This window comes from Sciurus vulgaris, assembly GCF_902686455.1.
Source record: "Sciurus vulgaris genome assembly, chromosome: 5".
In the NCBI taxonomy this organism is placed as follows: domain Eukaryota; kingdom Metazoa; phylum Chordata; class Mammalia; order Rodentia; family Sciuridae; genus Sciurus; species Sciurus vulgaris.
In genome coordinates, this window is record NC_136465.1 from 28,907,412 (window position 1) to 28,931,018 (window position 23,607).

At 35.0% G+C, this 23,607-nt stretch overlaps 1 protein-coding gene across 2 annotated transcripts in view; it reads right to left on the reverse strand.

Annotated features, from left to right (window-relative positions):
• The window catches only part of GLRA3 (glycine receptor alpha 3), a gene marked incomplete at its 5' end in the record, with an annotated part of 162,744 nt that overhangs the window by 88,315 nt on the left and 50,822 nt on the right, over positions 1-23,607 (reverse strand). For both annotated transcript variants that reach the window (XM_079141035.1, XM_079141034.1), the window contains one exon: positions 18,596-18,663. In XM_079141035.1, the coding sequence (XP_078997161.1) occupies positions 18,596-18,663 (68 nt within the window). The remainder of the gene's footprint in view (positions 1-18,595; positions 18,664-23,607) is intronic.

Below are 23,607 nucleotides of genomic sequence, written 5' to 3' on the forward strand. Positions count from 1 at the left end.
GATTTATTAGACTTGAAATATATGGGCAGTGCATTAATAAAATTGTTCTCAATAATAAAATTAACACTAGGACTGACAAAAAGCCCCTGGGCATCTCTGGGATGGAATTCATCAGTGGTTAGATTGATACTCTAATTCTTGGGAATGTTTTCAGATAAAAGTGTATCATGAAGAATTTTCCCCCCAGGAATCCAGGTAGGGCACAGTCTCTTAGCAGCACTTACCTTCTACCAGTTTGCCCAGAAAACAAAAAGAACTTCATTATCTCTCTTTCTCTCTTTTAGTGAATCATACCTTTCTATAAACTTCTTGTGGCTCAGCCATGATAGTAATGTTATAGGCATGATGTATATTTCACAAAGATGTGTTGCTACTGGAGCAGAATTGAAGATTGAACTCAGTGAAAAATATTATGAGAACAATTTTACTGAATAGTGAAAATAGGTTTCAACAATGATTATATGAGTACCATAAAAACAAACATCATCACAGAAACAGAAAAGAAACAAATCTACACCTTGTGTCAGAATGAAAAGTAAATCTGAAACAAGTCTGAATATAGGTGTGTATGCAGGCATACATAAAATGTTTGAAAAATAATGTCTGAAAGAATAAATTCATACAGAAGTGAAATAGAATATAGTTTGTGCTTGAGCCCATCATTATTAATAATTTTGCACATAGCCAGAGGCTATGTTCCTTTACTCTCAGAATACTTGGTGTTTCTTCCCCATTATGTAAGAGTATTACTATAGCATATGCTACCTAGCAATGAGTACAGAAATATTAGCTTTGGGCAAGTGTACCCATGAGTAACCCTAAAACACATATTGAGAGCATGCAATCTCAAGGAAGACAGTATTGTTCCCAAGGGAGCAAAAAAATAGATTTTCGGAGGATGAAACAGTCTTGTTCTTTTTATGTATAATTCAAAAATATATAAAGTATATGAATAAACAACATATCTGAAGTGTTAAAATTTCATTGAGAAGGCAATTCAGGAAAAAAGATGTATAAAAAGCCCCTGAGGGAGGCATAATGAAAAAAAAAAAGTGGTTGAGAAACACTGCCTTAGGGGGAACTGAAGAGGAAAAGGGACATAAGAACATACTCATTTCTTTTCATGTTTGGTGTCAACTTTTGATTAATCATCTTAATCTTAAAGTACATTGATGAGAACTAGCAATTATCTTTACAGCTATCTTCAATATGATAGGAAATAAAATATATTTAGAATTAGAATTTTGGCCTCTTTAGTAGCTGCTTCTTAGGATGTGTATTTAAAGCATATAAGAAAAATATATTAGATCAGCAAATGATCATTGAAAGAATCTGTGAACAGAAACAAGAGGACCTGATATGTATAAGAAATGATCAGATAGAGGGGGAAAAAAGAGAGCCCAACCTAAAGCAAACAAAATTAATTGTACCAAAAAAGGGTTCAAGTCATCTCATCATCCCAGAGAGAAAGCTGGGATGTTTATTAATTACCTCTGGTAGAGACTTTACCACTAAGAGAGAGAGAGAGAGAAAGAGAATTAGAGAATTGTGGTGTGTGTGTGTGTGTGTGTGTGTGTGTGTGTGTGTTGGGGGGGGGGGGAAGAGTCCTCGAGGCCTGGAAGACTTATTGAAGAAGCAAACCCTTCCAAATGTCTTCCCTAATTTAGGAGGAAAAATAATACTTTGTTAACCTTTGCAGATAAAGTGCATGGGTTTTGCAGATAAAGGTTGACCAGGACTTAACTCTGAATAGTTACAGTTTTTCTGATTACTGTTGAGCTATATTATAAACCCATTTTTGTTAATTAAACCTCTTAGAAAAACTTTGTAGCAGGATTATTTGTCTTATGCTTTAGCTAGTCCATAGATTGTTGGCAATACTCCAAGAAACTACTTGGGAGATGGTTAATTCAGTGGTGCTAGTAAATTAATGTTTCTTCATAGAACAAATAATTTGTTACCAAGTGTCCTTGATCAGATTGAGAGAAAAATGAATTTCCATTTGTTTTGAAATCACATTTCCAAGTACTAAATTCACTTTTGAGAGGGGAGGGGTGTGTATATGTGTGTGTGTGTAGTTGTCCAGTAGACATTTTTCATTTTATATTGACTTCCTAAGTAACAAGGACTGCTTAACTCTTTTTTTAATCTTTAAAAATTTGTTCTAATTGGTTGTACATTACAGTATAATGCATTTTCACACATTGTACACAAAATGGAGCACAATTTCTCATTCCTCTGGTTATATATACATGGTGCTGAGTCACACCAGTAGTGTAATCATACATGTATATAGGGTAATAATGCCCATCTCATTTTACTGTCCTTCCCATCCCCACTACTCACCCCTCCCCACACTCTCCATTGCATAATCCAAAGGCCTTCATTCTTCCCTATCCACCCCCACTATAGTTCAGCATCCACTTATCAGAGAAAACATTCAGTGTTTGGTTTTTTGGAATTGGCCTATTTCACTTAGCATGATATTCTCTAGTTCCATCCATTTACCTGAAAATGCCATAATTTCATTCTTCTTTAAGGCTGAGTAATATTTCATTGTGTATATATACCACATTTTATGTATCCATTAATCTATTGAAGGGTATCTAGGTTTGTTCCATAGTTTAGTTATTGTGAATTGAGCTGCTGTAAACATTGATGTGGCTACGTCACTGGAGTATGCTGATTATAAGTCCTTTGGGTATAAACCCAGGAGTGGGATAGCTGGGTCAAATGGTGGTTCCATTCCACCTTTTCTGAGGAATTTCCATACTGCTTTCCAAGTGGTTGCACCAATCTGCAGTACTACCAGCAATGTATGAATATACCTTTTTCCTCACATCCCTCGCCAGTGCTTATTATTGCTTATTTTCTTGATAATTGCCATTCTGACTGGAGTGAGATGAAATCTTAGAGTAATAGTTTTGATTTGTATTTCTCTACTTGCAAGAGATGATGAACACTTTTTCATATATGTGTTGATTGATTGCATTTCTTCTTCTATGAAGTGTCTATTCAGTTCCTTAGCCCATTTGTTGATTGGGTTATTTGTATTTTTGGTGTTAGGTTTTTTTGGTTCTTTATGTATCCTGGAAATTAGTGCTCTGTCTGAGATGCATGTGGTAAAGATTTTCTCCCAATCTGGTTCTCTTTTCATGTTATTGATTGTTACCTTTGCTAAGAAGAAACTTTTTAGTTTGAATCCATCCCATTTATTGATTCTTAATTTTACTTCTTATGCTTTAGGAATCTTGTTAAGGAAATCAGGTCCTAAGCTGACATGATAAAGATTTGGGCCTACTTTTTCCTCTATTAAGGGCGGGGTCTCTGTTCTAGTGCCTAAGTCTTTGATCCACTTTGAATTGATTTTTGTGCAAGGTGAGAGATAGAGGTTTAATTTCATTTTGTTACATATGGATTTCCAGTTTTCCCAGCACCATTTGTGGAACAAGCTATCTTTTCTCCAATGTATGTTTTTGGCCCCTTTGTCTAATATGAGATTACCATATTTATGTGGGTTTGTCTCTGTGTCTTCTCTTTTACACCATTGGTCTACATGTCTATTTTGGTGACAATACCATGCCATTTTTGTTACTATTGCTCTGCAGTATAGTTCAAGGTATGGTAGTGTGATGCCTCTTGGCTTCATTCTTCTTGCTAAGGATTGTTTTGGCTATTCTGGGTCTCATTTTTCCAAATGAATTTCATGATTGTTTTGTCTATTTCTTTGAAGAATGTCATTGGAATTTTAATAGAAATTACTTTGAATCTGTATAACGCTTTTGGTAGTATGGATATTTTGACAATATTAATTCTGCCTATCCAAGAACAAGGGAGATCTCGTTCCATCTTCTAAGATCTTCTTTAATTTCTTTTTTTAGTGTTCTGTAGTTTTCACTGTAGAACTTTTTCACCCCTTTTGTTAGATTGATTCCCAGATTTTCTTTTTTTGAGGATAATGTGAATGGGGTAGTTTTCCTAACTTCTCTTGCAGTGGACTCATTGCTTATGTATACAAATGATTTGTGAGTATTGATTTTATAAAGGACTGCTTAAATCTTTTGCCTACTTTCGTTTTGTTTGATAGGCACAAATGGTATGGTCCCATAGCCTTGTCATTTGGGCTTGAGTCCTTCTGAACCTAAGTTAGTTGGATTGTTGGTTTGTAGATAGCAGACAGGTAGTTTCATCACAGCAACTGAAAAGTGCCATCAAACTGGTCTAGAGAGCTTCAGTATTAACTTCAACTCATTCATCTGTCAGAGATTCAGCATAGTAACTGAAGAGCAATTGGCAATTTAAATTACTTGCCGAGTACTTAACATTGACATGCTAAATTCATGACAAAGTAACAAATTATGACTAGTGCCAGTCATTTTAGAGAATACAATTCCCAATCTTGCTGCCTATTTTATCTTTTGAGGTCGAAATGACATTTTGGGGAATATTTTTTGAGAAAAATCAAATACTCTTAGAAAAAGATGCATGGTGATAAATAATCATGAAGATGAGTGTCACTGCTATGTACTGTTCACCAGAATCTGATCATTTCTGGAGAGTGAAATTGATCAAAATGTATTGTGTGCATATATGAATGTGCCACAATAAAACCCATTCTTTTGTATACCAGTAGAAAAGAAAATTATTTTGGAAAATTAAAAAGAAAATCCCATCAATTGTGTTAAATTAGATGGTCAACACAAGATGCTTAATTGATCTGATAACAAAACATTCTATACATAGTCTTCCTCTAGAGAGTCCACATACAGGTAACATTCACTTTTTATTATAAATTAAAAGTAGACAGAGAGAGGAAAATTAAATAAGGTAACATGTATCTTTGTCATTATATTTAATTCTAAAACATTAATTATTTTTATTCCAGGCCAAATATTTCAAATGTGTAAACACAATGCAATTAACTTTTTAATCTACTTATCAAAAGGAAACTACAAAGATACTATGATTCAATAAAGGAGAGGCTCCTTTGAGATGTATGCCTGAAAACTCCATCCTGTTTTTCATTCTGCTGTCATTTGCATGTGTTTCTCTTTGGCACTTCCCCTAAAGAATTGGGAATATGCCTTTTAATATTGTGTTTGTTTAACACTATTATAGCATAACTAAACAATTGTTTTCTTTATTATATTCTTTACAAGACATTTTTCCTTTGAAAATAGGATCTGCAGATAGTCCCGTTTTGAGACAAGGTGGTTATAAGAATCGTCTTGTGAATGAATACATAAAGCAGAGATTTATTCATATTCTGATGGGGTCACTGAGGTGTGTAACATTCATGCATACCTATTTTTCTGCAACTAACCACATAAATAAGCCCATTTCTGATTGATGCTTGTAAATGATGGTTCAGAGCACATTCTGCTGTCAGTCACTGGTTACTCATGCATAGAATTAAAAAATCTTCCAGACCAAAGCTATTGCTGTATTTGATTTGGCTTTTCCTATTTTTTTTAAAGAAAAAATAAGACAGTAAGGATGAGATGTTAACAAACATAATGTTAATATTAAAAAGCTATCAGAATGCTTTCAAGTCATTCCAAAAAGAAGCAGAATAAATTATGAATGTATAAATTTGAATGACATAGGCAGAGTCTCTGAATACTATTATGGCACTTATGAAAAGTGAATGTACTTTTATAAAATCTTAACCCATTAGAAATAGATACAAGGTACTAAGGACTGAATTTTAGCAACAATTACAAAAGGACAGAAAAATAAAGGACTTTCCTTCAAATGATACCTATTTCTTTCCAATTGTCACAAAAATTACTGTGAAAACTAGTTAATTCCCGAAATGATTGCAACTTAATACTTTCTATTTTTAAAAAGTGTTCTTGGATCACCATAAACACTATCTAAATAGCAGTTCTAATGTCTTATAGCAAATGCTCCATGGGAAATTTTAGCATTGTTTTTGAAATTTCCTATCAACACAGCTAGAAAAGCAAATGCTTTTTGCATAAATATTATCATATTACATAGAAATATTTGAATAAAAAAGTCAATTTTTTTGGATACTATTAGCCAATATTAACTTGATTTTACAAGTAACTATTTAATCAATATTTTAGATACTGTAGCATTGATTTAAGAGACATGAGGAGTGAGAACTGCAGAAACAGATCAAATTGAAAGCAGTAAAAAATAAAAAAGAGGCCATCCATTTGTACCAAGAATATAATAACAAAGTTTCTTTTTGGAAAAAATAGTTTTTGTTGGCCAGAATACATAAATATATTCAACAATATCTGTTTTTTTTTAAATTTTTTTAATATTTTTTTTTATTGTAAACAAATGGGATACATGTTGTTTCTCTGTACATGGCATAAAAGCATACCATTTGTGTAATCATAAATTTACATAGAGTAATGTTGTTTGATTCATTCTGTTTTTTTCCCTTCCCCTCACCCCTCCCACCCCTCTTTTCCCTCTATACAGTCCTTCCTTCCTTCATACTTGCCCCCCTCCCTAACCCTGACTCTAACCCTAACACTAACCCTTCCCTCCCCGCATTATGTGTCATCATCCACTGATTAGTGATATCATTCGTCCTTTGGCTTTTTGAGATTGGCTTATCTCACTTAGCATGATATTCTCCAATTTCATCCATTTGCCTGCAAATGCCATAATTTTATCATTCTTTATGGCTGAGTAATATTCCATTGTATATATATACCACAGTTTCTTTCTTTTTTTTTTATTTTGGTTTTTTTTTTTTTATTGTAAACAAATGGGATACATGTTGTTTCTCTGTACATGGCGTAAAGGCATACCATTTGTGTAATCATAAATTTACATAGAGTAATGTTGTTTGATTCATTCTGTTATTTTTTCCCTTCCCCCAACCCCTCCTACCCCTCTTTACCATCTATACAGTACTTCCTTCCTCCATATTTGCCCCCTCCCTAACCCTAACTCTAACTCTAACACTAACCCTTCCCTCCCCCCGATTATGTGTCATCCTCCACTTATTAGCGATATCATCCGTCCTTTGGCTTTTTGAGATTGGCTTATCTCACTTAGCATGATATTCTCCAATTTCATCCATTTGCCTGCAAATGCCATAATTTTATCATTCTTTATGGCTGAGTAATAGTCCATTGTATATATATACCACAGTTTCTTTATCCACTCATCAATTGAAGGGCATCTAGGTTGGTTCCACAGTCTGGCTATTGTGAATTGAGCAGCTATGAACATTGATGTGGCTGTATCTCTGTAGTATGCTGATTTTAAGTCCTTTGGGTATAGGCCAAGGAGTGGGATAGTTGGGTCAAATGGAGGGTCCATTCCAAGTTTTCTAAGGAATCTCCACACTGCTTTCCAGAGTGGCTGCACTAATTTGCAGCCCCACCAGCAATGTATGAGTGTACTTTTCTCCCCACATCCTCGCCAACACCTGTTGCTTGTATTTTTGATAATCGCCATTCTAATTGGGGTTAGATGGAATCTTAGGGTGGTTTTGATTTGCATTTCTCTTATTACTAGAGATGTTGAACATTTTTCCATATGTTTGTTGATTGCTTGTAGATCTTCTTCTGTGAAATGTCTGTTCATTTCCTTAGCCCATTTGTCGACTGGATTATTTGACTTCTTGGAGTAGAGTTTTTTGAGTTCTTTATAGATTCTGGAGATTAGTGCTCTATCTGAAGTATGATTGGCAAGGATTTTCTCCCACTCTGTAGGCTCTTTCTTCGCATTGCTGATAGTTTCCTTTGCTGAGAGAAGGCTTTTTAGTTTGAATCTATCCCAGTTATTGATTCTTGCTTTTATTTCTTGTGCTATGGGAGTCCTGTTAAGGAAGTCTGGTCCTAAGCCAACATGTTGAAGATCTGGACCTACTTTTTCTTCTATAATTTGCAGGGTCTCTGGTCTGATTCCAAGGTCCTTAATCCATTTTGAGTTTAGTTTTGTGCATGGTGAGAGATATGGGTTTAGTTTCATTCTGTTGCATATGGATTTCCAATTCTCCCAGCACCATTTGTTGAAGAGGCTATCTTTTCTCCATCGCATATTTTTGGCACCTTTGTCTAGTATGAGAAAATTGTATTTATTTGGGTTTGTGTCCGTGTCCTCTATTCTGTACCATTGATCTACCTGTCTATTTTGGTACCAATACCATGCCGTTTTTGTTACTATTGCTTTGTAGTAGAGTTGAAGATCTGGTATTGCAATACCCCCTGTTTCACTCTTCCTGCTAAGGATTGCTTTAGCTATTCTGGGTTTCTTATTCTTCTAGATGAATTTCATAATTGCTTGCTCTATTTCTGTAAGGTACATCATTGGGATTTTAATTGGAATTGCATTGAATTTGTATAGCACTTTAGGTAGTATGGCCATTTTGACAATATTAATTCTTCCTATCCAAGAACATGGAAGATCTTTCCATCTTCTAAGGTGTTCTTTAATTTCTTTCTTTAGTGTTCTGTAGTTCTCATTGTAGAGGACTTTCACCTCTTTTGTGAGATTGATTCCCAAGTATTTTATTTTTTTCGAGGCTATTTTGAATGGGGTAGTTTTCCTAATTTCTCTTTCTGAAGATTCATCACTTATGTATAAAAATGCGTTGGATTTATGAGCATTGATCTTGTAACCTGCTACTTTACTGAATTCACTTATGAGTTTTAAGAGTTTTCTGGTGGAATTTCCAGGATCCTCTAAATATATAATCATGTCATCAGCGAACAGGGATAGTTTGAGTTCTTCTTTTCCAATTCGTATCCCTTTAATTTCTTTGGTTTGTCTAATTGCTCTGGCTAGAGTCTCAAGAACGATGTTGAATAGAAGTGGTGAAAGAGGGCATCCCTGTTTTGTTCCAGTTTTCAGGGGGAATGCTTTCAGTTTTTCACCATTTAGAATGATATTAGCCATGGGCTTAGCATAAATGGCCTTTACAATATTAAGGAATGTTCCCACTATCCCTATTTTTTCTAGTGTTTTGAGCATGAAGGGGTGCTGTATTTTATCAAATGCTTTTTCTGCATCTATTGAAATAATCATGTGATTCTTGACTTTAAGTCTATTGATATGGTGAATGACATTTATTGATTTCCTGAAGTTGAACCAACCTTGCATCCCTGGGATGAAACCCACTTGATCATGGTGCACTATCTTTTTAATATGTTTTTGTATGCGATTTGCTAAAATTTTGTTGAGAATTTTTGCGTCGATGTTCATTAAGGACATTGGTCTGAAATTTTCTTTCCTTGATGAGTCTCTGTCTGGTTTAGGTATCAGGGTGATATTGGCTTCATAGAATGAATTTGGGAGGGTTCCCTTCTCTTCTATTTTATGGAATACTTTGAGGAGTGTTGGAATGAGCTCTTCTTTGAAGGTTTTGTAGAACTCAGCTGAGAACCCATCTGGTCCCGGACTTTTCTTTGTTGGTAGACTTTTGATGACTTCTTCTATTTCAGTACTTGAAATTGGTCTATTTAAATTGTGTATGTCCTCCTCATTCAGTTTAGGCATTTCATATGTCTCTAGAACCTGTTGATGTCTTTGAAATTTTCTATTTTCTTGGAGTATAGATTGTCAAAATAGCTTCCAATTATGTTTTGTATTTCAATCCTGTCTGTTGTGATATTTCCTTGTTCATTCCGAATTTTAGTGATTTCGGTTTTCTCTCGTCTTCTCTTTGTTAGTGTGACTAAAGGTTTATCAATTTTGTTTATTTTTTCGAAGAACCAACTATTTATTTTGTCAATTTTTTGTATTGTTTCTTTTGTTTCAATTTCATTGATTTCAGCTCTGAGTTTAACTATTTCCTGTCTTCTACTACTTTAGGTGCTGGTCTGTTCTTCTTTTTCTAGGGCTTTGAGCTGTAGTGTTAGGTCATTTATTTTTTGAGTTTTACTTCTTTTATTAAATGCGCTCCATGAAATAAATTTCCCTCTAAGTACTGCTTTCATAGTGTCCCAGAGATTTTGATATGATGTTTCTTTGTTCTCATTTACCTCTAAGAATTTTTTAATTTCCTTCCTAATATCTTCTGTTATCCATTCATCATATAATAGCATATTGTTTAATCTGCAGATGTTGGAGTAGTTTCTGTTTTTTTTCATTAATTTCTAACTTCAATCCATTATGATCTGATAGAATACATGGTAGTGTCTCTATCTTCTTGTATTTGCTAACATTAGCTTTCTGGCATAATATATGGTCTATTTTAGAGAAGGATCCATGTGCTTCTGAGAAGAAAGTGTATTCGCTCTTGGTTGGATGGTATATTCTATAAATGTCCGTTAAGTCTAAATTATTGATTGTGTTATTGAGATCTATGGTTTCTTTGTTCAATTTTTGTCTGGAAGATCTGTCCAGTGGTGAGAGAGGCGTGTTAATATCACCTAGTATTATTGTGTTATGGTCTATTTGGTTTCTGAAATTGAGAAGGATTTGTTTGACATACATGGATGAGCCACTGTTTGGGGCATAGATGTTTATGATTGTTATATCTTGCTGATTTATGCTTCCCTTAAGCAGTATGAAATGACCTTCTTTATCCCTTCTGACTAACTTTGGCTTGAAGTCCACATTATCGGAAATGAGGATGGATACTCCAGCTTTTTTGCTGAGTCCATGTGCATGGTATGTTTTTCCCCATCCTTTCACCTTTAGTCTATTGGTATCTTTTTCTATGAGGTGAGTCTCTTACAGGCAACATATTGTTGGATCTTTCTTTTTAATCCAATCTGCCAGTCTATGTCTTTTGATCGATCAATTCAGGCTATTAATATTCAGGGTTATTATTGAGATATGATTTGGTTTCCCGGTCTTTTGGTTCATTTTTTAAATTTTATTTATTTATTTATTTATTTGACACAACTTGTTTCCTCCTTTATTTGACAATTCCTTTAGGATAATTCCTCCCTTTGCTGATTTGATTCTTTGTTTTTCATCTCTTCCTCATGGAATATTTTGCTGAGAATGTTCTGTAATGCTGGCTTTCTTTTTGTAAATTCTTTTAGCTTTTGTTTATCATGGAAGGATTTTATTTCATCATCAAATTTGAAAGTAAGTTTTGCTGGGTATAAGATTCTTGGTTGGCATCTATTTTCTTTCAGGGCTTGAAAAATGTTGTTCCAGGCCCTTCTAGCTTTTAGGATCTGGATTGAAAAATCTGCTGATATCTGTATTGGTTTCCCCCTGAATGTAATTTGGTTCTTTTCTCTCACAGCCTTTAAAATTCTGTCTTTATTTTGTGTGTTAGGTATTTTCATTATAATGTGCCTTGGTGTGGGTCTGTTGTAATTTTGTGTATTTGGAGTCCTATAAGCCTCTTGAACTTGATTTTCCATTTCATTCTTCAGATTTGGGAAATTTTCTGATATTATTTCATTGAATAGATTGTTCATTCCTTTGGTTTGTTTCTCTAAGCCTTCCTCAATCCCAATAATTCTTAAATTTGGCCTTTTCATGATATCCCATAGTTCTTGAAGATTCTGTTCATGATTTCTTACCATCTTCTCTGTTTGTTCAAGTTTGTTTTCAAGGTTAAATATTTTATCTTCAATGTCTGAGGTTCTGTCTTCCAGGTGTTCTATCCTACTGGGTATGCTTTCTATGGAGTTCATAATTTGGTTTATTGTTTCCTTCATGTCCAGAATTTCTGTTTTTTTTTTTCAATATCTCTAACTCTTTATTGAAATGATCATTTGCTTCCTGTATTTGCTCTTTTAACTGTCGATTGGTGCGATTGTTCAATGCCTGCATTTGCTCTTTCATCTCATCATTCAGTGCGTGCATTTGCTCTTTCATCTCATTGTTTGCTTCCCCGATCATTTTAATTATGTACATTCTGAACTCCTTTTCTGTCATTTCTTCTTCCGTGCTGTCATTGGGTTTTATTGATGTAACATCTAGATTTGTTTGCAGCATTTTCTTTCCTTGTTTTCTCATATTGTTCAGGTATCAGTGAATCGCTGAGATATTGCAGATTTCCTCTATTGACTTACAATGTCCCTGAAGATTTCTATATATATCCCCTCTTACCCTTCAGTAGGCTGAAGTCTTGGAGGAAGTTGAAAGTGTGGTGCTCCACAAGGAAGCTGCCTCTCTAGGAGTGGTGCACTTCAGGTGGGGTATATTCCCTGCTAGTGGGCAGAGGTGCCTCCACTTGTTGACCAATGGTCATCCAAAGGGGAACTAGGCTGCGGGCTGAGGCAAGGCCTGTTTGGGCCTGTGTCTCTGGTTTTACCGTCCTTGTGGGGAAACCTCACCCGGCAGGGAAGACTCACCTGGTGGGGAGGTCTCGCTGGTCAGTTCCCTCCTAGAGGTTCCCCTCAATTTACAGCTACTGCCTGGGCTGGGCTGCCTTCCTCTGCAAAGTTCCCAGGGGCCTGGCCCTACCTCCTGGGCCTGGGAGCCTCACCCTTCGCAGATGAATCTCCTTAGGCTGCCCCTCCTCAGAGAATCTGCCTGCAGCCCTGGAACCTCTGCTCCGCCCCTAAGCGTGTCTCTGTGGGGCTCTTCCACCAAGAAGCCTCCTAGATCCTGGGACTCTGCTCTGCACCTAATTGCCTGGCTATGTGGCCCTTCCTCTGAGCAGTCACCTGGGGCCCCGTACAATTGCTCTGAGTCCCAGAGACCCGCCACACGCTTCTTCCTCCAGAGAGGCACTCAGTATTCCTGTGCAGTCACTAGGAGTCCAAGAAACTCACTGCGTGCCTCCTCCTCCCACCAACCACCCGTAGCCCTGGGCAATCAGTCACTCCGAGTCGAAGTGACCCTCCCCGTTCGTCCTCCTCCTCCAGGTAACCCCCCAGGTGTTCAGGAGCAGTCGCTCTGAGTGGCTCTGAATGCACGTGACCCGCTGCACGCGTTCTCTGGGCAACTGCCCGGAGCTCTGGTGCGACCACTCAGCGACCCACTGTGCTTCTCCTCCAGGCAGCCCCCCTGTGTTCAGGAGCGGTCGCTTTAAGTCCAAACAACTCATCAATCACCTCCTCCTCTGAGCAGCCACCCGGAGCTCTAATGCAGTCACTGCAAATCCAAACGACCTGCCGCGCTCCTCCTCCTCCTCCTCCTACTCCTCCGGGCAGGCCCCGGTGTTCAGAAGTGGTCTGAGTCCAAACAGCTCACCACGCAGTTCCTCCTCTGGCAACCGCCTGTAGCTCTGGTATAGCCACTCCGAGTCCAAGGGGCCACGCTCCTCCTCCTCCTCCTCAGGGCAGGCCCCGGTGTTCTGAGTCCACACAGCTCTCCTCACCGCTCCTCCCCTGGGCAGCCACCGGAGCCCCAGTGGTTACTCCGAGTCCCAGCGCTGTGCTGAGCGGCCTCCTCTACGATGCTCCCAGTTGTCAGAGTTCACTGCTCCAGCTGGGGGAGGGGTGTCTGGCCGGCAGCTCTACTTCACAAAGTTCCCTGCGTTCCGGGACTACCTACCCATCATGGACGCCTCCCCAACGGGAGAGACTCACCCGGCTGCTTTGAGCTGGTCCCAAGTCTCTCAATATCTCCTCTTTTGAATCCTGAGTCCTGGAGCAACATGAAATGCAGGCACCCTCTAGGCCGCCATCTTGAAACCCCTCAACAACATATGTTTAAGAGCTATTCTCTGATGGACATTATGCAAATGGTGAATCATACAGTGATGAACATATCAGAGAATAGTACCTTAGAGAGCATATATCACTAAATTTTAAATTAATAATTACAACTTTAAACAAAATATTAAAGAGGAAAAAGTAAGAATTAAATTAGGATACCATTGAAATTTTATATGTTTGCCCATATATTAATAAGAAACTACTGGAAAATAATATTTAAAGTGCAACATGCATGTGCATGCATGTGCACACACACACACCCACACACACACACTCACATCCAAAGTCTGACTTCTGGGAAGGCTTAGAAGCAATGATACCTCAGTAGCAATAAATTGGAGATTCTTGAAGAAATGTGTGATTTAGCCCTGACACACAGAATATGCAATTTGAGTCTGAAATATAGTTTCAGAACACAAGGAAGTGCTCAAAGAAAAAGTGGTGGGAATATGTCAGGACAGGATCCAACTCAACAACCTCCCAATGGCCAAACTGCAAGAATTTGAGCAACAGAAGTAAGTAATGTAGTTCTGAATTATAGTTCAAAGAAACACAAACTATTAAGTAAAACAAGGTTAAATTTTGTAAATTAAAATTAATTATTTTGATAATTATATATCAAAAGACATCATAAGCACATTGAAAAGAGAAGAAAGGGTGTTTAAAATGCATATATTTGACATATTCATCTTCAGAAATTTTGTGCATTTATGTGTGTGTGTGTGTGTGTGTGTGTGTTTGTGTGTATGCACAATAAAAACATGCAGTCATAACTGGGGCAAAGATAAAGATCTTCCACAGAAAGGACACCTGAAGCGTTAAAAACATGCTTTACCTCACTATTAATCAAGGAAATATGCAATAAGCAGCAATTAAATCCAAATCGTATAACAATTACATAAGTTATTTAAAGGTGGATAAGTTCTAAGTGTTGAAGAACATAGGCAACCTCTCAAATTACTAATAGGCATTTAATACAATTACCACTTTGGAGAGAAACTTTGTAATAACCAAGTAATCCCACTGTGTGTGTGTGTGTGTGTGTGTGTGTGTGTGTGAGAATATGTGGTGGTGGGGCAACATGTAGGGATTTTCAATGCAGCTATTTTGTGGTAGCAAAAACATTAGAAACAACTAAGTGTCCAACAAAATAGAATGGATAAACATATGATGGAATACTCAACAAATGAAAGTGAATTAAATAATCTATGTATATAAGAATGGTTTCCCTAAAAAACATTTATTTTACTCCTCTCCCCCCAAAAAAGAAACAAGTAGATTACATGTGGATAATTCAGCATGGCCATTTAGTTTATATTTCCCATATGTCTAGAATGAAGTTTATGTCTTATTTTCAAAATCTTCCTTTGGGAAAGTGGGGCAACACTTTGGGCTGGAATAAACAGCTTCAATTTATTTGTAATGTTTAAACTTTTAAGATGGTGATAGGTGCTTTAGTGTTATTTATACTAGTATCTATACATCATCAATAAAAATACTTGTTTGATAAAAATACTTTTAAAAGAATCTTGAGTAGTTTAAAGATTCCATTCGCATAAGTGTATAGACATTGTCAATTTTTTATGCCATATCGGCTTAGATATCTCTGGAAAATCTAATGACTCACTGATTCAAAGTAGCATATACTCGTGCATGCTCATTGTGGTAGCTAAAATGTGAACCAATCATCTGTGTGGAAAACTGAGAACCTGTACAATCCAGCAATTCTTGACATCACAACGGCCACTCAGATCCTTTCCTCAAATCCTGCCTTGCATCTCTGTACAACCACCGGAAAACTATCACACGGAAACACCTGGCCTTTTAAATTTTTATTTGTTTTATTTAGTCATCTTTATTTTGTAAAAATGAGTTATTCTGTGGACTCTGGTGAAAAGTAACTGCTACATAAGTAAATATTGATTTAAATTACATCTCTCAATATATGTCACAAGATAGTTTTTTCCTGAAGATAGTTAAGCCTATACAAGATAGATATATAACTATATATCTAGTTTGAAATACTGCTACATATACACACCCAAATTGCTGCATGCATATATATGAGTTAAAATATAAAAGAGCCCAACTTATAAATATTTTCATCCTGGCATAAAAACCTTATCTACAACTCAACGTAGATTTGCAGGAATCTATGTGGAGCGCTTCTACCTGATGACATAAGTCTCGAATATGAGGGAAACAGATTTAAAATTCCCATAATATTTGTAGTATGGGAGTGGTTGGCACATTAAATAATTAAAATAAATATTGGGAAAGAATGTGTTTATGACAAAAAGAAAGTTGAGCTTATACTATTTATACTCACATAAATATTTAAAAATTGTGCAAGAAGAGTATGCAAAATATGTTAATATTGAATTAATTTACAAAATATGGCTTGAGAAGTAGAATATCAGAAGAGAAATATTCAAATAATAACCTCAAATGAGACAAGGGCTGTACTTAAAACTCAAAATATTTGAAGAGTAAAGATATTGAAGACTTAGTTAACAATGTTGTTAAGCATATATATGTATATATATTAGGATACTTATTTAGTTTTTAAAAATATGAATTCTTAGACACAAAGATATTCATGAATAAGATTATAGGCAATTTGAGATTTTATCCTCTCAATTTGAATAGACTGTCCTAGTTGAATTAGGTTATTGGTATTCTGAGAACAAAAGTAAACTATATTCAACATGAGAAATGTACATATATTTAAAACATGTTAACACACATTAACATAACAATGAACTTAAACAAGTATAGCAATGAAATCGGGAGATACAATTCAGTTGCAGTGTTGTGATGGTGGACTTTATAAAGAAAATATATCAAATCAATCAATGGAAGCAAAATACTTGACCATTATTCTCATAGAAATATACTAGCAGTTCTACTTTTCTCTCAATGCCATGTAGATGACAGGTATATGTAGCATCATATTGCAGCTATTCTAATTGATAATATTCAAAATTTATAAACTTTGATCATTTGGATAGAAATATTATTAATCACATATTTAGGAATATGGAAGAATAAAAAGGAACCAAAGTAGACAATTAATTTAATGATACTTAACCTCTGGAGCATTTTATCCATTTTCATTGATTCTGATGACCATGAAGAGGAGAGTGATGTATGATAAAGATGATTTCAGAGATCACACATGATGATGGAATATGTAGGAATGGAAAGGGGTCACTATGTTGGAGAAGGGAAATAAAACCAAGCAAGAGTCACCATGGGATCATGTTTGCAAAATTCTGCAAGCTTTCTCCAGAATATTATCCTATAAAAGAAGTCTTCTAAAATTAATGTTAAGAATTTTAACTGGTGCAGTTGTATTATGGAGTGTTATAATCATTTTAGTGGTAGACTGATGAATTATCTCATAAAATGCAGAAACATTCACGAACCTATCAGGAATCCTCTTTTTTCCACATCCCTTCCCTTTATAAAGTTGTGCAAGACTATAAAACTTTCAGACTGTTGCAGCTGAAAGTATTTTGTAGAAGCAATCTTGAAAAAGAGAAATACAGAGAAGCATATTTGCAAGATTTTAGTATTACACAGCAAGTATAGAAGCAATTAAAATGAGAAAGTTGCCAGGGATAGAATTACAATTTGTGAATCTAAGTAGAATTAAGTAGTAGTGATTCCTTTATCTTACACTACGTATGTACAAATGCAGGTATAAATCAGATATCCAACCATCATCCATAATGTCAAAGTCTGAAACAGGATTATGCAATTTTAAAGATAGAATTGTAACAGAACCACAATGTGTTCATGAAAGCAAATTATTTGCATTTCTGATGTTTATACTAATACACATATATTTATGTTGACTTATCTACTGTGTCTAAGATAATTTTATGTAGTATACAGAAACATAAGTTCAGTTTTCTCCTCTAATACTTTTATTATAGAATTTAAATAAAACAGAGATGTTGCTAATTAAGAAAACATTGCATACATGAAGGAAACAGCGTTTTGAAGAAAATAGTGCATGAAAGTCTCTTCCTGTTGAGATGGATACCCTTCCCCTACATACACAAACATATTCTTCCTCACACTACAATAGTTTGTACATTAGATTTTTTTTTTTTTCAGAAAATTCATTATCAAGTGATTCTGAAATATATCAAGGGATCATAATTCCCCATAATGGTTTTGGAAACTAATAAACCTATTAGAATTTTATATCATATTTTAGTTAGAATCAACTTTGAAATTAATGCAAATTATTTTTGTTAAATTTAGAAATAGAGTATAATTCTAAGTAATTTAAGAGCCATCATACATGGTTCCAAAAAAAATTATCAGCTGGATAATTTTACAGCTATTCAGTGGTTCATATATTTATTTCTCCTTTTAGTTTAGTTTAATTGCACAATAAAAGCTTCAGGGAAAAGGAGAAATAACATGAAAGTCTAGAGAAAGTTCTAGAATCTACAATCTATAAAATAACAAAATAAATTTGGTCAATAGTATTTTTTTACTTTAATAATGTGATTATATATACAGTGTCAATTACACAGCAATGTTAAAGGCATATACTGCATTTTTTGTAAATTTAAATGTAGATTTTTATGTCTTTATGATGTTCAGGCAAATACTGTACCCATTTGAAAAACTAATCTAATAGAATACTTAATATAATGGTATAACAAAATTTGTAAGTGTACAGAATAAATACAAGAGTATTTAGTACAGACTTTATGTATGACTATTAAAGAACTTTTGAAAGAAATAATTTATATGGTGAATTTTTAGTTTAAATTTTAACTTTGTTTTGTTGAATTGGGAAAATTCAACATTATTTACATTTATTCTCTAATATTCCCATTTGTAAATGAAACATTATCCCTCTAGTTGACTACAATTTAGTTATTCTAATTTTATCTTTTAAAATCTTATTATATTAAGTTTTTATTTATGTGACATCAGAAAGGTTTCTGTTAATGTGATAAATTAATCCAGTGTGAAACTTGTTACAAAGAAAATATGCTTACCATAGTTGTCTCTGCAATAGAGCCAAAGCTGTTTATGAATATGTTGCATGTGACATTAACTGGAGGGCCTGAAAAAGAGATTAAAATATAAGGTCTGTTAACATTCTCATCTAAAAATATTTTCAAATATTCTTTACTTCTTGTTATTAGTGGAAAATAAAAGGATTTCTTTGTCTACATGCAGATGATCATAATTGAAGTAACCATTCCAAGTAACAATATGGATTGAGAATTCCAAGGTTCAAAGTCTTTAAATAGTGATGCTGACCATTGTATAAGAATTTTACCTCTTTTTATTTCAATTTTCTTAAATGTTAGGAGAGAAGAAGTTAGGAGAGATATCTCTAATATTTTTGTTTTCTTCCTAATGTATAGAACTAGCATCCCTATTTGGCTGGAGGTTTGAGTGGTAAAGTTAATGAACAATATAAAGAAAACAACATATTTCTAGAGAAGAGCAGTGGTCAGTAGAGAAGTGATGCATTTAGAATTTTACTAATTGTTGGAATCATGATGCCTCATTTTATAGGAAATAAACTCTAGCCCCTGCCTCCCCAACATGACTCCATTAAGATGCAGAAACTTCTTTGTAAAAGTAAACTGTTTTAGAATTGACTTGTTCTTGTTTTTCTAAAATTTTAAGGTGCATCACTAGGTACTTTCAGATCTGTTTTATTTAACATGGACAATCATAGCTCTGAATTTCCCTATTAGCACTGCTTTTGCTGTATCCCAGAGATTCTGGTATGATGTACTTCTTTATCTCTTTGATTGTAGGTATTTTAAAATTTTCCCCTTAGTTTCTTCAGTGACCCATTCATCATTCAAAAGTGTCTCATCAATCTCCATATATTTGTATAATTTCTGTACTTTTTCCTGTTGTTGATTTGTAATTTCATTTCATTATGATCTGAAAAAATGTAAGAGATTATTCCATATTTTTTCATATTTGCTAAGATTGTCTCTGTGGCCTACTATATGATCAGCCTTGGAGAAAGTTCCATGAGTGACTGATGAGAAAGTATATTCAGTCATTGCTGAATAAAATATTCAGTAGATATCTGTTTAGTCAAATTGATCAATAACAACTTTTAAATCTGATGTATCCTTGTTGATTTTTCTCTCTGGATGACCTATTAGTTAGAGAAGTGTATTGAATTTCCCCACTATCATTATATTGGGGTCTATCAGGTCACTATAAGTGTAGTAATGTTTCTTTTGTCAAAAGGGTGGTGCCTTAACATTTGTTGGACAAATATTTACAATCCTATCTTCTCATTGGATTGTTTCCTTTATCTGTACATAATGTCTTTCTTTGCCTCTTCTGACTAATGATAGTTTGAAGTCTGCTTTGTCTTATATGAGAGCAGCTCTACGTGATTGCTAGTAGAAGGAAAGAAGCAATAAGGACCAGAGCTCAAATTAATGAAATAGAAAATAAGAGAATGAGACAAAGGGTCAATGAAACAAATAATTGTTTCTTTAAATGAAATAAACAACACTGGTAAACCCCTAGCCAAACTAATCAAAAAGAGAGAAGACCCAAACTATTAAAATTAGAGATGCAAATGGGGATATTAAAATAGATACAGTTGAAATTTAGAGGATCTTGAGAGAATACTTTGCAAGCTAGTGTTCCAATAAGTTGAAAAATCTAGAAGAAATAGACAAATTTCTAGACACATACAACCTACCAAAGCAGAACCACGAGGAGATAGAAAACCTGAACAAATTATAAGCAGTAACATTGAAGAAGTAATAAAAAGCTTCCCAAAAAAGAAAAGTCCAGGAACTGATGGATTCACAGCTGAATTTTACCAGATCCTTAAAGAAGAACTCTGATGCCAAATGCTCTTCAAATTATTCCATGAAATTGAAAAGGATGGACCATTTACAAACTCATTCTGTGAAGCCTGTATCACCCTGAAAACAAAACCAGATACACTTCAAGGGAAAAAAAAACGGAACAATATCATTTATAACAAAGGTGCAAAAACCCTCAAGAAAATATTAGCAAATCAAATTCAGATACACATTAAAAAGATTATACAGCATGATCAAGTGAGTTTCATCCTACAGATGCAAGGATGGTTCAATAAATGCAAATTAGTCAGTGTAATGCACCATATAAGTAGAATGAAGGACAAAAATCACATGGTTATCTCAATGCGATAAAAGCACTGAAAAAAACTGGGGATACAAGGAACTTACTTTAACATAATAAAGGCTACATATCCCAAACTCAAAGGAAGCATCATTGTGAATGGGGAAGAACTGAAAGCATTTAAACTAATATCAGGCACAAGACAAGAATGTCCACTCTGAACACTCTTACTCAATGGAGTTTTTAAATATTTAGCCAGGTAATTAGATAAGAGAAGAGAAATAACAGGATGCAAATAGGAAAGGAAGAAATCACAATGTCCCTATTTCTAGATGATAGAATCCTACACTTAGAAAAACCTTAGAAGTTCTGCCAGAAGATTTTAGAGATGATAAGCAATTCGACAAAGTAGCAGGATATAAGATAAATATCAATAGTAGTGAATCTAAGAGAGAAATCTGAAAAAGAATTCCATTCACAATACCTTCAAAAATACCTAGGAAATAAACCTAACCAAGGAAGTAAAAGACTTCTGTAATGAAAGTTATAGAACCATGAAGAAAGAAATTGAAGACTACCTTAATAGATGGGAAGACTTCCAAAGTTCATGGATAGGCAGAATTAATTTGTTAAAATGGACAACTTATCAAACATGATTATGCAATGCCCATCAAAATACCAATAATATTCTTCACATAACTAGAAAGAACAATTCTAAAATTCATATAGAAGCACAAAAGACAAATAATAACCAAAGGAGCAATCCTGGAGGTATCACAATACAGGATTTCAAATTATACTACAGAATCATAGTAACTAAAACAGCATGGTACTGGCATTAAAACAGACCATTAGACCAATGGAGCATAATATGAGACACAGAGACAAACCTACATAGCTATAGTCATCAGATTTTTAACAAAGGTGCCAAGAACATACATTGGAAAAACTGGATGTCCATCTGTAAAAGAATTAAAATTTCTTTCTCTCATGCTACACAAAAGTCAACTCAAAATGGATCAAAGACCTAAGTATAAGACCAGAAACTTTGTAACTGTTGAAGCAAAATTAGGGGAAACACTTCAACAAATAGGTTCAGATAAAGACTCCCTGAATAGGACCTCTGTAGTTAAGGAAATAAGAATTAGTACATAGTCACACACACCTGTAATCCCAGCAGCTCTGGAAGCTGAGTCAGGAGTATCACAAGTTCAAAGCCAGCCTCAGCTATTTAGCAAGGCCCTAGGCAACCTAGCAAGACCCTGTCTCAAAATAAAAAATAAAAGGCTCTGGTATCAACCACTGAGATAGATTCAAACTAAAAAGCTTTCTCTCAGCAAAGGAAACTATCAGCAATGCGAAGAAAGAGCCTACAGAGTGGGAGAATATCTTTGCCAATCATACTTCAGATAGAGCACTAATCTCTAGAATCTATAAAGAACTCAAAAAACTCTACTCCAAGAAGTCAAATAATCCAGTCGACAAATGGGCCAAGGAAATGAATAGACACTTCACAGAAGAAGATCTACAAGCAATCAACAAACATATGGAAAAATGTTCAACATCTCTAGTAATAAGAGAAATGCAAATCAAAACCACCCTAAGATTCCATCTCACCCCAATTAGAATGGCGATTATCAAGAATACAAGCAACAACAGGTGTTGGCGAGGATGTGGGGAGAAAGGTACACTCACACATTGCTGGTGGGGCTGCAAATTAGTGCAGCCACTCTGGAAAGCAGTATGGAGATTCCTTAGAAAACTTGGAATGGACCCTCCATTTGACCCAGCTATTCCTCTCCTTGGCCTATACCTAAAGGACTTAAAATCAGCATACTACAGAGATACAGCCACATCAATGTTCATAGCTGCTCAGTTCACAATAGCCAGACTGTGGAACCAACCTCGATGCCCTTCAATTGATGAGTGGATAAAGAAACGGTGGTATATATATACAATGGAATATTACTCAGCCATAAAGAATGATAAAATTATGGCATTTGCAGGCAAATGGATGAAATTGGAGAATATCATGCTAAGTGAGAGAAGCCACAGTCCAGATTTTTAAAATCCAAACTTCATGCGGAAGTGAAACAGTGCACAGTAGTCTCAGGTCTAAACTTCATTCTTTCTCTGGTTATCAAACATATTTCTTGCCCACATATTAAAGTACAGAAAATTTCCATTTGGTTTCCTTTTGATTACTTATTTGTATATTTTGTCCTTAGAAAAAGAAGGGGTGAATGATTTCATGTGCAAAATAATAATTCTGAATTTCAAATATATAGCAGATACTCTCTTGGAAAATATATGCATACATAAAAAGAATAATTTAAACATTTTTTTAAATATTGAAATATAAAACAATTTGGAAATAAAAGTTATCACTTTAGATCATGGAGTCTCTTCAAGTGATACCAAGATATTTGGGGTTTACTTCATAAACACATTGGATCCCTTACAGATTCTTTATTATGGGAATGTAGGAACTAACATGACATTGGGAATGACTGCATGGACAGGAAAGAGCTTGGAGACAGAAAATAGAAAATTATTGTAATAATACAGGCAGGAGATAGAGTGAATCTGACCAAGGACAGTGATGGTGGAGACACATATAAAGAATGAAATGGGTATAGAGCATGTTTAAAAGGTACTGTGCTCTGCCCTTTTGATTTCTATGTCAGATCAGGACAGCACTTTTGGAATAGTCTTTTTTATCCCAGCTACTGATATGTATATTCAGAAGTACATTTGTAGAGAATAAAGCTCAGAGAAGATTATAAATCTTCTATTGCCATTACAGAGACCACCTGTTTAGCAGTTCTTTGCCAATCTGTTACTTGTTGGTGCCAATGTGAAGCTGTTATATCCATTCAATACACTACTATGTTTAGCAACAGAGCAA